This window comes from Narcine bancroftii, unplaced genomic scaffold, assembly GCF_036971445.1.
Source record: "Narcine bancroftii isolate sNarBan1 unplaced genomic scaffold, sNarBan1.hap1 Scaffold_151, whole genome shotgun sequence".
In the NCBI taxonomy this organism is placed as follows: domain Eukaryota; kingdom Metazoa; phylum Chordata; class Chondrichthyes; order Torpediniformes; family Narcinidae; genus Narcine; species Narcine bancroftii.
Window position 1 is genome coordinate 5,118,034 of NW_027211886.1, and position 23,400 is coordinate 5,141,433.

The 23,400-nt window shown below is 39.7% G+C and overlaps 1 protein-coding gene across 3 annotated transcripts in view; it reads left to right on the forward strand.

The window, feature by feature from the left end:
* LOC138750446 (protein OS-9-like) overlaps nucleotides 1-23,400 on the forward strand; it is a 100,886-nt gene that overhangs the window by 25,905 nt on the left and 51,581 nt on the right. For all 3 annotated transcript variants that reach the window (XM_069912490.1, XM_069912488.1, XM_069912489.1), the window contains exon 6: nucleotides 9,040-9,241. In XM_069912490.1, the coding sequence (XP_069768591.1) occupies nucleotides 9,040-9,241 (202 nt within the window). The remainder of the gene's footprint in view (nucleotides 1-9,039; nucleotides 9,242-23,400) is intronic.

The following is a 23,400-nucleotide window of genomic DNA, read 5'->3' on the forward strand; positions in this document are numbered from 1 at the left end:
ACAAGGTAGAGAAGAAAAATATAAAATAAATCACAAGATTAAAAGTACAAGGAGAACTTGAACATGGCTCCAAAGAAGGAAAGGTCAACAATGTCAAGCAAAGAAGAGATAAAGAAATCGCCAGACAAAAAAGAGGAAGACCTTACCAGTGTCCGGGAGCAGGGAACTCTTTCCAAGAGGATGGCCCGATCGGTGAAGCTGGTGAGCGGGCAGCTGGGTGGCGACATCCCCGGGGTGGTCACGAAAGTTGGCTTGCAGAGTCCAAGAAGGAAGTGCCAGCGTGCATTATAGCAGGGACGCTGGTGGAGACGGACGCCGACAACGGGACACTGAAACAGCCGTTGGAGAGGCCATAAGAGGAGACATCGGTAGAAGAGGGAGCAACACAGAGCCACGAAATGGAGCTAGAGAAAAAAGATCAAGGGGAAGATAAAGACAGAAGAAAACAAACAGAAGCAGATGATTGATAAAGAGTATTTTGACAGTCAAATAAAGATATTAATGGACACAATAATGACTGAGTTCAATACTATAAAAAAAATCTATGCAAGAGACAGATTTAAAAATGCAAAGAATGGAGAATGCTATGGTAGACATGAGAAAATGAGTGGATGAAGTAGAAGACAGGGATAGTTGTGGAAATGGAGGTGAATGAGTTAAGAGGAAAAACTAGAAGATAGAGATGAGGAGATAAAGAAGTCACAAGATTTATTACCCCAAAAAATATACATTTTAAGAGAATTTCAGCAGACGTAATAATATAAATATAGTTGGTATGAAAGAAGATGAAGAAGGAGCAGATATAAAAGGATTTATAAAATGATGGCTCCCACAGATCTTGGGAGTGGAAGAACGCCAAGAAGAAGTAGAAATTGAAAGAGCCCACAGAGCATTGGCGCCAAAGCCGCAGCCACATCAGAAACTGCGTACCATACTAATAAAAATACTACGATATACAACGAGAGAGAAAATATTGGAACTGGCAATTAAAGGAGTGAAAGAAAATAAGGAACCATTGGAGTACAATGGGGAAAAAAAATATTTTTTTTATCCAGATATCAGCTTTGAACTTTGAAAGAAACGAAAGGAGTTTAATTTAGCAAAAATAGTACTATGGAAAAAAGGTTATAACTTTGTGTTATGGCATCCAGCAGTGTTGAAGGTATTCATTCCTGGTGGGCAAAATTGACTGTTTTCAGATCCAGAAGAAGGTCATTGCTTTGCAGACCAATTACCAAATAAGTAACAAGAAGAAGAACAAAAGAAATATTAAAAGGACTGTTAAGATAATATATATAAATAAGTGGGAGAGTTAATAGTTTGTGTACAGATGTTTAAGGTTTCTTGTTTAAAAAGAAAGGCTTTGTTATATTTTTAAGAATAATATATAAGGCTAGGAAAGGGGGAAGATCTACCCACTGCGATATTTGTTGGCGTTTGCGGTTAATATCACAACCTAGGTAGAAAAGGGAGTTGTGGTTGTCTTGCGAGGTGGCAAGGACAACTCAGTAAAGGAGGAATTAATGTTTTTTTTTAATAGCTTTTTTTTAATGGTTTTTGTTATTTTCTTATTAGTTGTGTCATCACATATAGTAAACAGTATGAATGATTTTGTAAGAAGGGAGATGGAGGGGAGAAGAGGTGAGAGAAGGTTGAAAATAGATGAGTAGGATGAATACATTGAACTATATGACTATTAATATTAATGGAATCCACAATCAAATTAACAGAAAATGTTACTGACACTACTTAAAAAGGAGAGAATAGACATAGCATTTATACAAGAAACACACTTAACTGAGTTAGAACACTACAAATTGAAGAGTGACTGGGTAGGTCATGTAGTGGCATCATCATACAACTTAAAAGCCAGGGGAATTGCTATATTAGTTAATAAGAATCTGCCAATTAAGATAAAGGAAGTAATAACAGACCCAGCGGGTAGATACATAATGATGAAGTGCCAGATTGATTCCGAATTTTGGAACTTGCTGAACATTTATGCACTGAATGAAGATGAGCAGGAATTTATGCAGGACATCTTTTTAAAGATAGCAGACACACAGGGAGATATTTTACCGGGGGGGCGGGGTGGGGGGGGATGACGACTTTATTTTTAACCATGACCCATTGATGGATAAAACTGGGAAGACAACTATAAAGAGTAAAGCAGCTAAATTTACATTAAACTCAATGCATAATTTTAAAATAATTGACATATGGAGAAAACAACACGCGAAAGAGAGTATTCATGTTATTCAAACAGGCACAGAACCTATTCTAGGATTGACATGTTCTTGTTGTCGACTCATATTCAAGGGAGAGTTTGAAAGACCGAATATGAGGCAAGATGTTTATCTGACCATTCACCCTTGCTATTAACAATTGAGTTAGAGGATATTCCACCGAAAACATAGATGGAGGCTAAACCCTATATTGTTAAAAAGGCGAGACTTTCGGGAATAGATTGAACAACAAATCAAAATATATTTCAAGACAAATACTAATTCGGTAACAGATACATTTATATTAATATAAAATCAGTCTATTTGCGGATGATGTTATAGTGTACTTAACAGAACCAGAACTATCAATAAAAGAATTATATAAGAAATTGAAGGAATATGGAGAAGTATCGGGTTACAAGATAAACGTAAATAAAAGTGAAGCAATGCCTATGAATAATGCGGATTTCTCAAAATTTAAGAAGGAATCTCCATTCAGATGGCAAATGCAGGCAATAAGATACCTATGTGTACAAATAAACAAAAATCTAGGCCAATTATATAAACTCAATTATAATCCACTAATGAAAAAATTACAGGACGATTTAGAGCATTGGAAAGATCTACCACTAACACTGATAGGAAGGATAAACTGTATTAAAATGAACATTTTTCCAAGGATATTATACTTATTTCAGGCACTTCCAATACAACTGACAGAAAAATTCTTCAAAGAGTTAAAGAAAATAATAAGGAAATTTTTATGGAGAGGGGGGAAACCGAGGATAGCATTAGATAAATTAACAGAATGGTATAAACAAGGAGGCTTACAATTGCCAAACTTTAAAAATTATTATAGAGCCGCACAATTAAGATACCTATCAGATTTTTATCAAACAAGGGAAAAACCAGACTGGACGAGATTAGAATTAGATAAAATAGGGGAAAAGATACCTGAACACATATTATATAAATGGGACGAAAAATTGGTGCAACATAGAACTTCTCCAGTATTACATCATCTCCTCAATATTTGGAAGAAGATCCATGTAGAAAGAAATAAAACAAATTATCAATTACCAAAACTAATATTGACGCAAAATAAGCTACTCCCTTTTACAATAGACAACCTTTCCTTTAGAGAATGGGGAAAAAAAAGAATAGAAAATTGTTTTTCAGGAAGTAGATTCTTATCCTTTGAACAAGTGAGAGATAAGTACAATATAACTGGAGATACAGCGCTGGCATATTACCAACTGAGATCTTACTTGAAGGATAAATTAGGAAGCAATTTGAGTTTACCAGAGGGAAGTAACCTTGAATATGTGATTACAGATACAATGTTAATCAAAAGATTTATAACAAATATGTATATTAAACTGCAAGAAAAGGAGAATGAGGAAACAAATGGTAAAACTAAACAAAAATGGGAACAAGATTTAAATGTAAAGATAAAAAAGGAAACATGGGAGAAATTATGTTCTGGAACGATGAGAAATACAATAAATACGAGGCTACATATGATACAATATAATTGGTTACACAGACTATACATTACACCGCAAAAGTTAAATAAATGGGACCCAACAGTATCTGATAGATGTTTTCGATGTAAAAAAGAAAGGGGAACAACAATTCATGCAATCTGGACATGTGAGAGAGTAGAAAAATTTTGGGATGATCTCAATCAGATATTAAATAAAATAACAGAAAACAATATACCAAAGAATCCAGAGATCTTTCTCCTAAGTAACATAAAAAACAAAGAATTTGGAATTGATTTGGAGGATGCACAAAAAAGATTTGTTAAGATAGCCCTAGCCGTAGCAAAGAAATGTATTATGTCAACCTGGAAATTGGAAGATAATTTGAAAATACAACAATGGTATATAGAAATGAATAAATGTATTCCATTAGAAAAAATAACATATAGTTTAAGAAATAATATGGAAATATTCGAACAAGTATGGGAGCCTTACATTAAATACAATAGCGAAAACCTACCGGGGACAAACATTACCTAAGTTGATGGAAGGAGAAGGAAAGAAAAGAATAGACTCAGTATAATATCTGGTGTATTTTTGTTGAATGACAACATTGTCTGACTGAATTAATGCAACCTAGATTGTATACCTAAAATGGATGAGGGGGGGGGGTGGGGGGGTGGCTTGGGAGGAGGGAGGGGTGGGGGGAGAAAAAGTCACTGTAAATGTGTGAAAAAGAAAAAGTGTATATCATGGCTAATGTGATTTATGGTGTGAAAAATAAAAAATTAAAAAAAAAAACAGATACATTTATATTATGGGATGCAATGAAAGCCTTTATTAGGGGACAAATAATTAGTTACACGACTAAGATTAAAAAACAATACAGTCGGGAAATAGAACAGTTGGAAAATAGAGATAGTAACAATAGAAAAAGATTTAATGAGAAGGCAAGACATAGAGAAAAAGAGAGAATTAGCAGAGAAAAAATTAAAATATGAAATATTACAAACCTACAAAGTGGAGAAAAATATTATGAAAACAAAGCAAAGATATTATGAATTGGGAGAGAAAACCCACAAAATATTGGCCTGGCAACTTAAAAAAGAACAAGCAAAAAGAACTATCTTAGCAACAAGGAAGGAGGAGAAACAGATTTCATATAACCCAGTAGAGATTAATGGAAATTTTAAAAAATTCTATCAGCAATTGTATCAAACCGAAAATCCAGGGAAGAACGACAAAATTGATGAATTTTTATCAAACATTGAATTACTCCAATTACAATTGGAGGATCAAAATAAATTACTAAAACCCTTTACAATTGCAGAAATACAGGATACATCAATGACACTACTAAATGATAAAACGCCAGCCAAAGATGGATTCCCTACAGAGTTTTATAAGGTATTTAATAATTAATTAATTCTGCCCCTTTTAAACAGATGGAAGAGACCCAGAATTGCCTGACTCATGTAAAACGGCAATAATCACAGTAATTCCAAAAATGGGAAAAGATCCACTATCACTGGTGTATATTGACCAATATCTTTGTTAAATACAGATTATAAATTAATTGCAAAATTTCTAGTGAATAGATTAACAGACTGTGTACTGAAATTAGTGAAGCTAGATCAGACAGGATTTGTTAAAAATAGAAGAGCAGCAGATAATGTCTGTAAATTTATTAATTTAATCCATACAGCGCAAATAAATCGCCAACTGTAGCAGTTACTCTAGATGCAGAGAAAACTTTCGATAGGGTGGAATGGAATTATCTATTTGAAGTATTACAGAAATTCAAATTACCGGAAAAATGTATTAATTGGATTAGAGCACTGCCTTTGGCAAAAGTAGTAACAAATGGGTACATTTCAGACCACTTTAAATTGAGTATGTCAACTAGGCAGGATGCCCATTATCACCTTCCCTGTTTGCTTTGGCTATAGAACCATTGGCAGAGCTGATAAGAAGGGAACCTACGATAAAAGGAATAAAAGTAAAAGAGGAAAAATTTAAAATTAGTTTATTTGGGGACAATATTATGGTATATTTAACAGACCCAGATAAATCAATAAAAAGGTTAAATATGAAATTGAAAGAATATGGAGAGATATCAGGATACAATGTTAATATTAATAAAAGTGAAGTGATGCCATTGAACAAAGTTGATTATACAAAATGTTTTTAAAAATCCCATTTTAAATGGCAATCACAGGCTATACGTTACCTTGGTATCAGGATAGATAATAATTTAAATCATTTGTATACATTAAATTATTGACCATTAATAAGAAAAATATAGGAAGATTTACCTTTAATTTTACTAGGGAGAGTAAACTGCATCATGATGAATTTATTTTCATCGACACAATATTTGTTCCAAATGCTACCGATTCCCTTGACGGGAATTTTTCATGAGACTGAATAAATTAATAAGAAAGTTTTTATGGAAGGGTAAAAAAATCAAGAGTGGCTTTGGAAAAATTAACAGGGATGTGTAAACAAGGAGGATTGCAGTTAGCAAATTTCAAAAACTATTACAGGGCAGCACAGTTAAGATATCTATCAGATATTGTCATCGCCGAAAATTTTTGTGGATAAATGGTAATTTCGATAAAGTAGCTTTCAGACAAACACTTCACAACCCTGTCCACCTCAGTCACCATTTGCAGCATACAATATGCCTGTTCTCTGTTGTACAACTCACCAGAACCCTGCCATCTTAATCTAAGCCCTACCCTGGTTTGATTTGACAAACTGTAGCACTTTACACGTGACAGAGTTAAATTCCATTTGCTATTCCTTGGCCTGCCTGCTCACTGGAACTCAATCCTGTTATAAACTTAGATAATAATCCATATGGCCACGACACCACTAACTTTGTTGTTTTCTACAAATTTACGAATCATGTAAACTATGTTGCCATCTAAATGTGGATAATACTGAAGGCTGTTGTATGTCACAACAGGATATTGATAGGATGCAGAGTTGGGCAGAAAAGTGGCAAATGGATTTAAGTGTGAAGTGCTGCATTTTGGAAGGTAAAATGAAGGCAGAGTACACGGTTAATGGCAGGATACTTAATAAAGTGGAAGAACAGAGGGACCTTGGGGATCAAAATCCATTGACCTCTCAAGGTTGCCATTTAGGTTGAAGGGATGGTTAACATGGCCAGTAGTATGCTGCCATTATTAGTTAGGGATGGAGTTCAGGTGTCTTGAGGTATGTTGCAGCTCTCTGGTGAGACAACACAAAATGTTGTGATCAGTTATGTTCACCTCATTACAGGAAGGATGTCGAATCTCCAGAGATGGTGTAGAGGAGATTTGCCAGCAAGTTGTCTGGATTAGAAAATGTGTCTTGTGAGGCAAAGTTGGTAGACCTAGGGCTTGTCTTTTTGGAGTGAAAAAGGATGTGGTGACTTAATGGAGGTCTACAAGATTATGAGAGGCATAGATGAGGTAGGCAGCAGCACCTTTTATCCCAGTGAAGGAGTAGCAAACACCAGAGAGCATCTGTGCAAAGTGAAAGGAGAAAGGTTTAGAGGAGACATCAAGGGGTGTTTTGTGTTTAATACCCAGAGTAGTGGTGCTTGGAAAGCCTTGCCAGGGTTATGGTGGAAGCTGGAACAACAGAAGCATTTAAGAAGCTCTTAACCCACTATTTTTTTTCATCCATGCGTCTATGAGGTGGGGAGATACATAGTAAAATCCCCATTATCTGGTACTTATGGGGATTGCAGATGCTGGAAATGCATTTTTTTTCTGGTTTATTGATACTCACACTTTCAATGCCTAATTAATACACCTGCATTAAGAATACACAGTTCAAAAGATGGTGCAAAATGTAAAGTAATTTGGGAAAAAAAAATCAATATTGTCATCTTTAATTATGTAAAGTTCACTTTATTCAAGTAATTCCTGGTAACTTAGAAAATTTAAATTCCCAACTCTCATTGACCCAAATGTCCCCGTCAGGCCCTTGGCACACGCTTCCTTAAATATGAACCCTGGTCGCTGGTGCCTTCACAACGCTACACTAGCCACTACACTAACAGTGGCGTTGTCAGAACTCTACCCCTCCCCCAAATTTACAAATAAAACCTAATATACTTAATAATATACTAATAAAGGTAAAGGCTTCTAGGCAGGGACAAGGAGCCACTTTGGGAGAGTCGTCCCAGTGGTGAAAGAAGGCATCATCCAGCTCTCCATCCTGAGAGCTGCCATTTTATTCAAACACAACTTTATTGAAACTTTATTCAAACAGTTGCTGAGGGCGGGACATGATTAGGGTGCTCCTAATTGATGGCTGAATGTTTGATCCCAAGAGATTGTGTGTTGCTTCGGAGAACATTTATTTTTACAATTTTAAACTTTTATTACATTTTATTTAAAACTTTATTTATTTTTTTAAATATTTATTTATTTCCTCATCTTTTTTTTTTGCTGGTTGTTTGCCTCTCTGGTTGATTGAATCTCAAATAATAAGGATTTTACTGTGTTTTAGTCGGCACAATATTGTGGGCCACAGGGCCTGTATTGTGCTATAATGTTCTATGTTAAGTAATTTAAAAAACAATGACAAACAACAGTAGACCCAGCACCGCCCCTGTGACACACCACTGCTGACAGTCTCCAATCAGAAAATCCACTTTCTATCCTCTGAGACCTTTCACTAAGCCAGCTTTGAATCCATATGGCCAGCTCACCTTGAATCCCATGTTATTTAACCTTCCAGACTAACCTGCCATGTGGGATCTTTTGACAGCCTTGCTAAAGTTCTCTGTCCTGCTCTCGTCAATCCTCTGAATGGACAACGAACCACAGACACTTTCTCGCTTACTCTCCTTTTGCACTTTTATTAGTGGCAGGATAGTCTGAAAGGTTAAATAAATTGCATGGAATTCAAGATGAGCAGGCCAATTGGATTCAAAACTGGCTTTGTGGAAGGAGTCAGAGGGCAGCTTAGAAAATGTAATTTGCAGCAATTTTGTACTTGTAATGTTGCTGAAAACAACAAATTTTGTGACCTGTTCGTGACAATAAATTCCGATTCTGAACTGGCAACAGATGAATAACCATGAGATTTTGGGTTGTTATAAAAATTCAGTTAGTTCTTGAATATGCAACTGTTTCTGAGGCTGCTGCTTGGATGTATCCCTTAGTATTTGAATAAACTGAAATCATAAATTGCTTCAAAGGAGAGGAATGTTGATCATGTTTGCTTGGTGGGTAAATGCACTATTGTATTAAATTGATAGCTTTACCAATGACTGATTTGCCGGTGCTAAACCAGTTCTCTAATTTCATTTGTATTTTTATTAGTTTGTGTGTGAAGAAGGATCAGGAGACTTCATAGCTCGAGTGGATGAACCCCAATCTTGTACATATGTGCTGACCATTCACACCACGCGAATCTGTCATCATCCGTATTTGCGGCCAACGATTGTTTCTAAGCCTCATCCAATTAAGTGCCAGCCTGCCCTCAGCCCAGAGCAGTATGTTGAATATGTCAAGGCCCAAGTCTGTGAGTAATGGTATTTTCACATCTTTAATCCAAAAAGGGTGCATTAACAAATAGATTTGAGCCCTTTATTGTCATGTGATAGTACAGAACATGAAATGTTACACAAAATTGCCATAAGACAAACAGAGTCACCATTAGTGTTTCTCAGTGTCCCTGACAATACAAGAGAAAGTGAAGCAAAAGAGAGTCCCTCAGAGCTACCAAGTATCCGTGGTTTCACCTCCAGTGTGTTTGCAACCATGTAAACTCCTATTCGATACATTGGCAACCCGAGCTACAGATCCAAACCACTGGTGTGATCAGGAAGCATTCAGTGCCTGAGGGCCTTTTGGCCCTCAGCACACTCTTGAATCCAGGTTCCGATACTTAGTTCGCTGTGAGCCGGTCTCCAGCAGCCTGTTCGGGTCCTCTGACCACTGAGCCCCTTGCTGGTTTGCAGCCTTGGTCACCGTCCTGTAGGGTTGTCTCCTCCGCTTCTCCTTCTCAACAGAGTGTGTTCTCCATGTTTCTGGTGCCCTGATCCCTTGGAGTCCGCAACCCCTTATGGCTGCTGCTGAGCACAGTTGTTGCCATCTTGGGCACAGACTCTGCGATTGCAGGATTTTACATAAAGACTGTCAGCTCCTTTAACTGGCCTTTACGGAGCTGCCAGCATTAGAACTGGGCAGCTGAGCCCTTCAGAGCAGCGCTGTGTCTTTTCTTCCTGTTCTCCTGGGTCTGCAGCAGTGGCAGTGTTGCCATTAAAGCAGCTCTAGCAGTGCCTCCATTTTAATAGTTGACTTCGATTGACAGGAGTATTGAATTGCTTATTCAAGATACAATGGAAAAAAGTCTTTATGTGCAGTCAAGACAACCTATGCTTGGGTGCAACAGGTAATATAGAAACATAGAAACATAGAAGATAGGAGCAGGAGTAGGTCATTCGACCCTTCGAGCCTGCTCCGCCATTCAACGAGATCATGGCTGATCTTAAAGTTCAGTACCCCATCCCCGCTTTCTCTCCGTAACCTTTAATACCCTTATACTGAAGAAATATATCTAATTCCCTCTTAAATATATTTAATGAACCTGCCTCTACTGCCCTCTGTGGCAATGAATTCCACAGATTCACCCTCTGGGTCAAGAAATTCCTCCTCATCTCGGTCCTAAATGGTTTGCCGATTATCCTCAAACCATGGCCCCGGGTTCTGGATTTTCCCATCATTGGAAACATCCCATCTGCATCCACTCTGTCCAGTCCTGCCAGAATTTTATATGTCTCTATGAGATCCCCTCTCAATCTTCTAAACTCCAGCGAGTACAATCCCAATTTGTGCAATCTTTCCTCATAAGTCATTCCTGCCATTCCAGGTATCAGCCTGGTGAATCGCCTCTGCACTCCCTCCATTGCAAGAACATCCTTCCTTAGATAAGGTGACCAAAACTGCACACAATACTCCAGGTGGGGTCTCTCCAAGGCCCTGTACAGCTGCAGTAAGGTATCCTTGTTCCTATACTCAAACCCTCTTGATATGAAGGCCAACATACCATTTGCCTTTTTAACCGCCTGCTGTACCTGCATGCTCGCCTTCAGAGACTGATGTACAAGTACCCCTAGGTCTCTCTGCACTTCCCCATCTCTTAATCTATTGCCATTCAAATAGTAATCTGCCCTCCGGTTTGTATTACCAAAGTGGATAACCTCACATTTATCCACATTGTAGTGCATTTGCCATGTATCTGCCCAGTCCCTCAATTTATCCAAATCACACTGGAGCTTCCTGACCCCCTCTTCCGTGCACACAACCCCTCCTAGCTTAGTGTCATCTGCAAATTTGGAGATATAACATCCAATCCCCTCATTCAGATCATTAATGTAAATTGTGAACAGCTGGGGTCCCAGTACAAATCCCTGTGGCACCCCACTGGTCACTGCCTGCCACTCAGAAAACGAGCCATTTATCCCAACTCTTTGCCAGCCAGTTCTCAATCCACATCAATACTTTGCCCCCAATCGCATGAGCCTTGATTTTGGAAGCCAGTCGTTTATGCGGGACCTTATCGAAGGCCTTTTGGAAGTCCAGGTACACCACATCCACTGGCTCTCCCCCATCTATTTTACCTGTCACCATCTCAAAAAATTCCAATAGATTTGTCAAGCACGATTTACCTTTTGTAAATCCATGTTGACTCCGTCCGATCCCTTCTCTGCTAGTCATATGCTCCGCAATTACAAGAGAGGAATCCTTAATGGATTCCATCATTTTGCCCACTACTGATGTAAGGCTCACCGGCCGATAATTCCCCGCTTTTTCTCTACCCCCCTTTTTAAATAGTGGGGTAACATTAGCTACCCTCCAATCCATGGGTACTGATCCTGAGTCTATCGAGTTCTGGAAAATAATTCTTAAAGCATCTGCTATCTGAATGGCCATTTCCTTGAGTACCCTAGGATGTAGATTATCAGGCCCTTGGGATTTATCTGCCTTCAATCCCATCAATTTCCCCAAGACCATGTCCCTAGAGATACTGATTTCTTTCAGTTCCTCCCTTGCATTAGTCTCTATGTTCCCCAACATCCTTGGGAGGTTATTTGTTCCTCTCTTGTAAAAACAGAACTAAAGTAAGAATTTAATTGGTCTGCCATTTCCTTATTCCCCATTATATATTCCCCTGATTCTGACTGCAAAGGACCTACTCTGGATTTCACCAATCTTTTCCTCTTGACATATTTATAAAAGCTTTTGCAGTCGGTTTTTATATTTGCCGCAAGCTTACTTTAGTAATTTATTTTTGCTCTCTTGATTAATCCCTTTGTCCTCCTTTGGTGCATCTTGAACTGCTCCCAGTCTTCGGTTGCGGTACTTTTTTTGGCCAATTGATATGCTCTCTCTTTGGACCCAATGCTGTCTCTAATTTCCCTTGTTATTCACGGTTGAGTCACCTTTTTTGGTTTATTTTTATGCCAAACCGGTATAAACGATTTTTGCAATTTCTCCATTAGATCTGTGAATGCTTTCCATTGTCTATTCACAGTCAACTCCCCCATACACACCACCCAATCAATCTTACTCAACTCGCGTCTCATACCATCATAATTCCCTTTATTTAAATTCAGGACCTTAGTCTCGGTTTTAATTTCATCACTCTCCATGTCGAGTGAGAATTCGATCATATTGTGATCGCTCCTACCCAAAGGGCCTCGCACAACAAGATTGCTGATTAGCCCCTTATCATTGCATAATACCCAATCTAAAATGGCCTGCTCCCGAGTTGGTTCCTCGACATATTGGTCTAGATAACTGTCCCATAAACATTCAAGGAATTCCTCCTCCTCAGTATTTTTACCAATGTGACTAGTCCAATCTATATGCAAATTAAAGTCTCCCATGATGACAGCTGTTCCCTTATTGTGCGCTTTTCTAATTTCTCTTTTAATGCCTTTCCTCACCTCTACACTACTATTTGGAGGCCTATATACCACCCCCACTAAGGTTTTCCGCCCCTTGCTATTTCTCAGTTCTACCCATATAGATTCCGCATCTTCTGAGTTAATATCCTTTCTGTCAATCGTGTCGGTCCCTTCTCTCACCATCAATACTACCCCACCCCCTTTTCTTTCTTGCCGATCCCTCCTAATTATCGTATACCCCGGGATGTTAAGTTCCCAGGCTTGCCCACCCTGCAGCCATGTTTCTGTAATCCCAATCAAATCATATTTGTTTATCTCAATTTCCACAGCTAATTCATCTACCTTGTTCCAAATGCTTCTTGCATTAAGATATAAAGCCTTCAGATTTGCTTTTTTTCACCCTCCTTGCTCTTTCTGATTTTTTACTTTCGCTGCCTAACCTAACTTTTCCTGTTTTATCTTTTCTGTCCTTTGCCCTATCATACAGGTTCCCACCCCCCTGCCAAATTAGTTTAAACCACAGCCGACGGCTGTACCAAACCTAGCTGCCAATATATTGACCCCTTTTGGGTTTAGGTGTAACCCATCCTTCTTGTAGAGGTCATGCCTTCCCCAAAAGAGATCCCAATGATCCAAGAAGCCAAAACCCTGTCCTTTACACCAGCCCCTCAGCCACACATTCATTTTTCTTAACCTTCCATTTTTGTCCTCAGTTGCACTTGGCACAGGTAGCAAACTACCCTGGCTGTCCTATTTCTTAGTTTCTGTCCTAGCTCTCTGTAATCCTTTTTCAATACTTCCTCCTTTTTATCTATGTCATTGGTACCCACATGTACCAAGACATCAGGCTGTTCGCCTTCCCCTTTTAGAATACCCTGGACCCGATTTGAGATATCCCGCACCCTTGCACCAGGTAGTGCAAAATAATGTTACAGTGCCACAGAGAACATTATATATTCTCTGTTACATGGGGGCGGCACTGTTGGCATACTGGTTAGCACAACGCTGTTACAGCACCAACGATCAGGACCAGTGTGCGAATCCCTTGCTGTCTGTAAGGAGTTTGTAAGTTCTCCCTATGTCAGCATGGATTTTGCCAGGGGCTCCAATTCCTCCCACCCTTAAAAATGTTCTGAAGATTGTAGGTGAATTGGATGTAATTGGGGGGGCACAGGCTCATGGGCTGAAATTTCCTGTTACCATGCTGTATGCCTTTTTTTATAAAAAGTAGGTTCTGTTTAAAACCAATGCAAAGGCAGCATCATTTGACTGATGAGGGGTCTATTCAGAGTCTGATAATTGCAGAGGAGCAAATGTCCTTGTATCTGGTATGTCTTTTCGAACTAGTGTATCTTCTGCCTGAGAGGAGCGAGGATAGTATATGACCTGGGTCTTTCCATATGCCTGTTTCCCCAAATGCTGCAGATAGAAGGGTGGGTGGTTGTGTGTGTGATGGCCTGAGCTACAGTCAGAATCTGCAATATCTTGTTGTCTTGGGCAGAACCGTTTCCATTCCAAGCTTTGATGTTTTCTGACAGGATGCTTTGTACAAAAAAAAAGTGGCACTGTTAGCGTATCACTATTTACAGTGATGTGTTTGAATCCAGTGCTGTCTCCAAGGAGTTCTCCCTGGGACTGTGAGAGTTTCTTCCCATTCTTCAAAACATTAATTGGGGTATTTGGGTGGCACAGGCTCATGGGCCAGAAGGGCCTTTATGTCTAATTTTTTTAAATAACTTGTAAAAGGCTGGGGATGTCAGCAGAATCATAGATGCCAATGAGGAAATATGCAGTAGGAAGCGGTGAACGATATTGTACTGGCTCATAAATACATTTTAAAAATAAAATTAAACCCTCCCTGCCTCATAACCCTCTATTTTTCTTTCATCCATGTGCCTGCCTAAAAGTCTCTTAAATGCCCCTCTTGTAACAGCTTCCACCATCACCCCAGCAATGCATTCCTGGCACCCACAACTCTTTTTAAAAAAAAACTTACCCCTGATGTCTCTCAACTTTCCTCCCTTCACTTTGTTCAGATGACTTTGGTATTTGCTACCCCTGCCCTAGGAAAAAATTGCTGGCTGACAACCCTATCTATGCCTCTCATAATCTTGTAGACCTTTATTAAGTCACCTCTTATCTTTCCTCACTCCAAGAGAAAAGCCTCAGCTTTGCTAACCTTGAATCATAATTATATACTTTCCAACCCAGGCATAAATCTCCTCTGCACCTCACCATGGCTTCCACATCCTTCCTGTAATGAGGTGATCAGAACTGAACACAATATTCGAAGTGTGGTCTCACCTGAGATTTGAGGAGTTGCAACATCACCTGACTTCTAAACTCAGTTCCCTGACTAATGAAGCTCAGCATCCCAGAGGCCTTCTTAACTAGCCTATCGATCTGTTCAGCAAGCTTTTTTTAAATTTTTTTATTTTTCACACTATAAACCATATTGATCAAGATACATACATTTTCCTTCTTAAATATATAGTGTTGTTTTCTCCCCCCCTTCCCTCCTCCTCTCCCTCCCTCCCTACCTCCCCTCCCATTTATTTAAAGTTCAGAATATAAGATACATTAAACCCGTCAAACAATGTTGTCACAATAAAAATAAACAAGAAATTCCACTGAGTCAGTTCTTTTCATTCTCTTCTCCTTCTGTCATTTTAGGTGGTAGATGTCCACTGTAAGTTTTCTCTATTATGCTTCATGTATGGCTCCCATATTTGTTCAAATATTGTAATGTTATTTCTTAAATTATAGGTTATTTTTTCTAATGGAATACATTTATTAATTTCTATATACCATTGTTGTATTCTCAAGATATCTTCTAATTTCCAGGTTGACATAATACATTTTTTTGCTACAGCTAGGGCTATCCTAACAAATCTTTTTTGTGCACCATCCAAATCGAGTCCAAATTCTTTGTTTTTTATGTTACTTAGGAGGAAGATCTCTGGGTTTTTTGGTATATTGCTTTTTGTAATTTTATTTAATATCTGGTTTAGATCTTCCCAAAATTTTTTCACTTTCTCACATGTCCAAATTGCATGAATTGTTGTTCCCATTTCTTTTTTACAGCGAAAACATCTGTCAGATACTGTTGGGTCCCATTTATTTAACTTTTGAGGTGTAATATATAGCCTGTGTATCCAGTTATATTGTATCATACGTAACCTCGTATTTATTGTATTTCTCATAGTTCCTGAGCATAACTTCTCCCATATTTCCTTCTTTATCTTTATGTTTAGATCTTGTTCCCATTTTTGTTTAGTTTTACCATTTGTTTCCTCATTCTCCTTTTCTTGTAGTTTAATATACGTATTTGTTACAAATTTTTTGATTATCATTGTGTCTGTAATCACATATTCAAAATTACTTCCCTCTGGTAACCTCAGACTGCTTCCCAATTTGTCCTTCAAGTAGGATTTCAGTTGGTAGTATGCCAACACTGTATCGTGAGTTATATTATATTCATCCTTCATTTGTTCAAAGGATAATAATTTATTTCCCGAAAAACAATTTTCTATTCTTTTGATCCCTTTTTTCTCCCATTCTCTAAAGGAAAGGTTATCTATTGTAAAAGGGATTAGCTGATTTTGCGTCAGTATTAGTTTTGGTAGTTGGTAATTTGTTTTATTCCTTTCTACATGAATCTTCTTCCAAATGTTAAGCAGAAGATGTAATACTGGAGAATTCCTACGTTGTACCAATTTTTCATCCCATTTATATAATATATGTTCAGGTATCTTCTCCCCTATTTTATCTAGTTCTAATCTAGTCCAATCTGGCTTTTCCCTTGTTTGATAAAAATCTGATAGGTATCTTAATTGTGCAGCTCTATAATAATTTTTAAAGTTTGGTAGTTGTAAGCCTCCTCTTTTTTACCATTCTGTTAATTTATCTAGTGCTATTCTCGGTTTCCCCCCTTTCCATAAAAATTTCCTTATTATTTTCTTTAACTCCTTGAAGAATTTCTCTGTTAAGTGTATTGGTAATGCCTGAAATAGGTATTGTATCCTTGGGAAAATGTTCATTTTAATACAGTTTATCCTTCCTATTAGTGTTAATGGTAAATCTTTCCAATGTTCTAAGTCATCTTGTAATTTTTTCATTAGTGGATAATAATTGAGTTTATATAGATGGCCGAGGTTTTTATTTATTTGTATACCTAGGTATCGCATTGCCTGCGTTTGCCATCTGAATGGTGATTCTTTCTTAAATTTTGAGAAATCCGCTTTATTCATTGGCATTGCTTCATTTTTATTTGCATTAATCTTGTACCCTGACACTTCTCCATATTCCTTCAATTTCCTATGTAATTCTTTTTTTGATATTTCTGGTTCTGCTAAGTATATTATAACGTCATTTGCAAATAGACTGATTATATATTCCTTGTCTTTTATTTTTATCCCTTTTATTTTATTTTCTGTTCTTATCAGTTCTGCTAGTGGTTCTATGGCTAACGCGATTAATAAGGGAGATAGTGGGCATCCCTGCCTTGTTGATCTGCTTAAGTTAAATTGTTTTGATATATATCCAATTACTGTCACTTTCGCCAATGGCCCCTTATATAATGCTTTAATCTAATTAATATATTTCTCTGGTAAGCTGAATTTTTGTAGTACTTTGAATAAATAATTCCATTCTACTCTGTCAAAGGCCTTCTCTGCGTCTAAAGCAACCGCTACTGTTGGAGCTTTATTTCCTTCTACTGCATGAATTAAGTTAATAAATTTACAAATATTATCTGTTGTTCGTCTTTTTTTAATAAATCCAGTTTGGTCGAGATTTACTATTTTTGGTACATAGTCGGCTAATCCGTTTGCTAATAGTTTAGCTATTATCTTATAATCTGTGTTAAGTAAAAATATTGGTCTATATGACGCTGGTGCGAGTGGATCTTTCCCTGTCTTTGGTATTACTGTAATTATTGCTGTTTTGCATGAATCTGGTAAGCTTTGTGTTTTATCAATCTGGTTGATTACTTCCAGAAGGGGAGGAATTAATAAATCTTTAAATGTTTTATGGAATTCTATTGGGAATCCATCCTCTCCTGGTGTTTTATTATTCGGTAGTTTTTTTTTATCATCTCTTGTATTTCTTCTATTTCAAATGGTTCTGTTAATTTATTTTGTTCCTCTGTTTGTAATTTTGGTAGTTCAATTTTAGTTAAAAATTCATCCATTTTGTCTTCTTTCCCTTCGTTTTCAGTTTGATATAATTGTTCATAGAATTCTCTGACGTTTTCATTAATCTCCGTTGGATTATATGTGATTTGTTTGTTTCTTTTCTCCTTGATGCCAATACCATTCTCTTAGTTTGTTCTGTCTTAAGCTGCCACGCTAGAATTTTGTGCGTTTTTTCTCCTAGCTCATAATATTTCTGTTTTGTCTTCATTATGTTCTTCTCCACCTTATATGTTTGTAGTGTTTCATATTTTAATTTTTTATCTGCCAATTCTCTTCTTTTAGTTGTATCATCCTTCATTGCTAATTCTTTTTCTATATTTGCTATTTCCCTTTCCAACTGCTCTGTTTCCTGATTGTAGTCCTTCTTCATCTTAGTTACATAACTTATTATTTGCCCTCTGATGAACGCTTTCATTGCGTCCCATAGTATAAACTTATCTTTCACTGATTCCGTATTTATTTCAAAGTACATTTTAATTTGTCGTTCAATTAAGTCTCTAAAATCCTGCCTTTTAAGTAGCATGGAGTTTAATCTCCATCTATACATTCTTGGTGGGATGTCCTCTAACTCTATTGTCAATATCAGGGGTGAGTGGTCTGATAATAGACTAGCTTTATATTCTGTTTTCCTAACTCTGTCTTGCATGCGAGCTGATAACAGGAATAGGTCTATTCTTGAGAATGTTTTATGTGTACCCGAATAATATGAATATTCCTTTTCCTTTGGGTGTTGTTTCCTCCATATATCCAAAAGTTGCATTTCTTGCATCGATTTAATTATAAATTTGGTTACTTTGTTCTTTCTGTTAATTTTTTTCCCAGTTTTATCCATGTTTGAATCCAAATTAAAGTTGAAATCCCCTCCTATTAGTATGTTCCCTTGCGTGTCTGCTATCTTCAAAAAAATATCTTGCATAAATTTTTGATCTTCTTCATTAGATAAATATACATTGAGTAAATTCCAAAACTCCGAATATATCTGACATTTTATCATTACATATCTATTATTTCCTCTTCTATTTTGATTGGTACATTTTTACTGATTAATATAGCTACTCCTCTTGCTTTTGAATTATATGACGCTGCTGTTACATGTCCTATCCAATCTCTCTTTAATTTCTTGTGTTCCACTTCAGTTAAGTGTGTTTCTTGTGTGAATGCTATATCAATTTTTTCTTCAGTAAATTTAGCAGTTTATTCCTTTTGATTTGGTTATGTATTCCATTAATATTTAAAGTCATATAGTTCAACATAGCTATTTCATAATTTGTTTATCTTTCCTTTCTGTTTCCTCATCATCACCTTTCCTTCTTATCCATGTCTGCTTCCTTTTTTTTGAACACTTTATAAGACAACATTTCTAAAACCTAAAACATTTCCCTTATTCTCCTATCTAAAATTCCTTTAACCCCACTATCCCCTCCCCTCCCTGAGTTGCCCTTTGTCCCTTGTCGGGCAACCACATCTCCCCTCTCCATTTGGATTTGCGAATTCACTCGCAAGTGTCAACTGATTTCGCAGTGACCGTAACTCTTCCCCACCCAGCCCCCCCCAGAAAAGATTTTAATCTTCATATACAACAAAGGTCACTCTCTAATTCCCCCCATACTTCCTTTCTTCCCTTTCTTTCCCTTCTTAGTTCTTACCTATATTCTATTTTTTTTATATATACATACACACATACATATAGTTTGTGGTCATTTTTGTTCTCGTTACATATCTTCCGCTCTCTGTGTGTTTTGTAGTTGTTTTGCAAATTTTCTTGCTTCCTCCGGATCCAAGAATAGTCTGTTTTGCTGCCCTGGAATAACTATTTTAAGTACAGCTGGATACTTCAGCTTAAATTTATATCCTTTTTTCCATAGGATCGTTTTTGCTGTATTAAACTCCTTCCTCTTCTTCAGGAGTTCAAAACTTATATCTGGATAGAAAAAAATTTTTTGACCTTTGTATTCCAGTGGTTTTTTGTCCTCTCTTATTTTCCTCATTGCTTTCTCTAATATATTTTCTCTTGTTGTATATCTTAAGAATTTTACTAGAATGGATCTTGGTTTTTGTTGTGGTTGTGGTTTAGGGTCTAATGTTCTGTGTGCCTTTTCTATTTCCATTTCTTCCTGTAATTCTGGTCTTCCTAGGACCCTGGGGGATCCATTCTTTTATAAATTCTCTCATATTCTTGCCTTCTTCATCTTCCTTAAGGCCCACTATTTTTATATTGTTTCTTCTATTATAATTTTCCATTATATCCATCTTCTGAGCTAACAGCTCTTGTGTCTCTTTAACTTTTTTATCAGATTCTTCTAATTTATTTTTTAAGTCATCTACTTCCATTTCTATGGCTGTTTCTCGTTCTTCCACCTTGTCCACTCTTTTTCCTAGTTCTGACATGATCATCTCTAATCTATTCATTTTTTCTTCTGTACTTTTTACTCTTCTTTTTATTTCACTGATTTCTTGAGATTGCCATTCTTTTACTGATTCCATATATTCTTTAAAAATAAATATATCCATGTACTTGCCCTTCCCTTCATCTTTCATTTCTCTGTGTTCTTCCTCTTCTTCTTCTGAGCCCACTCCAGGATCTGTGTCCTTTACCTCTGTCTCTCTTCTGGTTTTCTTGTTGGTTTGTTTGTTTTATTTTGTTGGGTATTTTTGGTCTTCTTATTTTTACTAGAAGTGTCTTGCTGCTAGTCTTCTTCCTCTGGGTTGGTCATCTGTTGTTTCTTTGATTTCTTTTTACTCTCTTCTTTCTTGCTCTCGTTATTTTCTGTGTTTTCCTCTTGCTGCTTTGTTGTGGTTGTCAATTTCAGCTGTGGAGATCGACTCCTCAGCTGGTCCCCCCTCCCGTCAGTGTTATTTTTGTCTTGCGCATCGCGCATGCGCGGTTGTGCACTTTTGTTTGGCTCCGTGAGCCATTTTTGTAGTCCTGAGCTCGGCACTTCAACTGACCTTAGGGAGCGGGCTTCTCTCTCCGCGGCGGGCCTCCTCGGACAGGTAAGGCCTTCACCTTCTTCTTCCGACGTCCTTTCTTCTTCTCTTCTTCCCGTTGCTTTCGGCTTTTCATTTTCGCTGCCATTTTCTCCACACCTTTACTTTCACTTTATTTTGGTTTTTGTGTTTGTGCCTTTGTTTTTTCACTGTCATTTTTTTACTTTTCTGGAGAGGGCTGGAGTTCCACGACCGGCCACTGCTCCATCACGTGACTCCTCCCTCCTGCTCAGCAATCTTGAGAGTTCTTTCAATTTGGACCCACAAGATCCTTCTGTTTTTCCACACTGTTAAGTATCCAACCATTAACTGTGTACTCTGCCTTCAAGTTTGACCTTCCAAAATGTGACACCTGACACTGATCCTGTCTACATAATTTTGTAGCTCATGACATCCTTCAACATTATGCACAACCGTTTTAACCTTGATATTTCAATAGGTACATGGATATGAAAGGTTTGGGAAGATGTGGGCTAGGGACAGGAAAATAGAACTATGATGAGGGAATATGTTTGAAGAGCTCGAGTAGTGATAATCCTGGACAAGTGTTTGTACTGATCCGTAGGCTTTATTCACACATGGGGGAATACCAACAGGAGATGTGCACATGCACACTCATGCAAACATGCACACTACAGGCTCTCCCAGGCTGACTCTCCCAGGCTGACTCTCCCAGGCTGACTCTCCCAGGCTGACTCTCCCAGGCTGACTCTCCCAGGCTGACTCTCCCAGGCTGACTCTCCCAGGCTGACTCTCCCAGGCTGACTCTCCCAGGCTGACTCTCCCAGGCTGACTCTCCCAGGCTGACTCTCCCAGGCTGACTCTCCCAGGCTGACTCTCCCAGGCTGACTCTCCCAGGCTGACTCTCCCAGGCTGACTCTCCCAGGCTGACTCTCCCAGGCTGACTCTCCCAGGCTGACTCTCCCAGGCTGACTCTCCCAGGCTGACTCTCCCAGGCTGACTCTCCCAGGCTGACTCTCCCAGGCTGACTCTCCCAGGCTGACTCTCCCAGGCTGACTCTCCCAGGCTGACTCTCCCAGGCTGACTCTCCCAGGCTGACTCTCCCAGGCTGACTCTCCCAGGCTGACTCTCCCAGGCTGACTCTCCCAGGCTGACTCTCCCAGGCTGACTCTCCCAGGCTGACTCTCCCAGGCTGACTCTCCCAGGCTGACTCTCCCAGGCTGACTCTCCCAGGCTGACTCTCCCAGGCTGACTCTCCCAGGCTGACTCTCCCAGGCTGACTCTCCCAGGCTGACTCTCCCAGGCTGACTCTCCCAGGCTGACTCTCCCAGGCTGACTCTCCCAGGCTGACTCTCCCAGGCTGACTCTCCCAGGCTGACTCTCCCAGGCTGACTCTCCCAGGCTGACTCTCCCAGGCTGACTCTCCCAGGCTGACTCTCCCAGGCTGACTCTCCCAGGCTGACTCTCCCAGGCTGACTCTCCCAGGCTGACTCTCCCAGGCTGACTCTCCCAGGCTGACTCTCCCAGGCTGACTCTCCCAGGCTGACTCTCCCAGGCTGACTCTCCCAGGCTGACTCTCCCAGGCTGACTCTCCCAGGCTGACTCTCCCAGGCTGACTCTCCCAGGCTGACTCTCCCAGGCTGACTCTCCCAGGCTGACTCTCCCAGGCTGACTCTCCCAGGCTGACTCTCCCAGGCTGACTCTCCCAGGCTGACTCTCCCAGGCTGACTCTCCCAGGCTGACTCTCCCAGGCTGACTCTCCCAGGCTGACTCTCCCAGGCTGACTCTCCCAGGCTGACTCTCCCAGGCTGACTCTCCCAGGCTGACTCTCCCAGGCTGACTCTCCCAGGCTGACTCTCCCAGGCTGACTCTCCCAGGCTGACTCTCCCAGGCTGACTCTCCCAGGCTGACTCTCCCAGGCTGACTCTCCCAGGCTGACTCTCCCAGGCTGACTCTCCCAGGCTGACTCTCCCAGGCTGACTCTCCCAGGCTGACTCTCCCAGGCTGACTCTCCCAGGCTGACTCTCCCAGGCTGACTCTCCCAGGCTGACTCTCCCAGGCTGACTCTCCCAGGCTGACTCTCCCAGGCTGACTCTCCCAGGCTGACTCTCCCAGGCTGACTCTCCCAGGCTGACTCTCCCAGGCTGACTCTCCCAGGCTGACTCTCCCAGGCTGACTCTCCCAGGCTGACTCTCCCAGGCTGACTCTCCCAGGCTGACTCTCCCAGGCTGACTCTCCCAGGCTGACTCTCCCAGGCTGACTCTCCCAGGCTGACTCTCCCAGGCTGACTCTCCCAGGCTGACTCTCCCAGGCTGACTCTCCCAGGCTGACTCTCCCAGGCTGACTCTCCCAGGCTGACTCTCCCAGGCTGACTCTCCCAGGCTGACTCTCCCAGGCTGACTCTCCCAGGCTGACTCTCCCAGGCTGACTCTCCCAGGCTGACTCTCCCAGGCTGACTCTCCCAGGCTGACTCTCCCAGGCTGACTCTCCCAGGCTGACTCTCCCAGGCTGACTCTCCCAGGCTGACTCTCCCAGGCTGACTCTCCCAGGCTGACTCTCCCAGGCTGACTCTCCCAGGCTGACTCTCCCAGGCTGACTCTCCCAGGCTGACTCTCCCAGGCTGA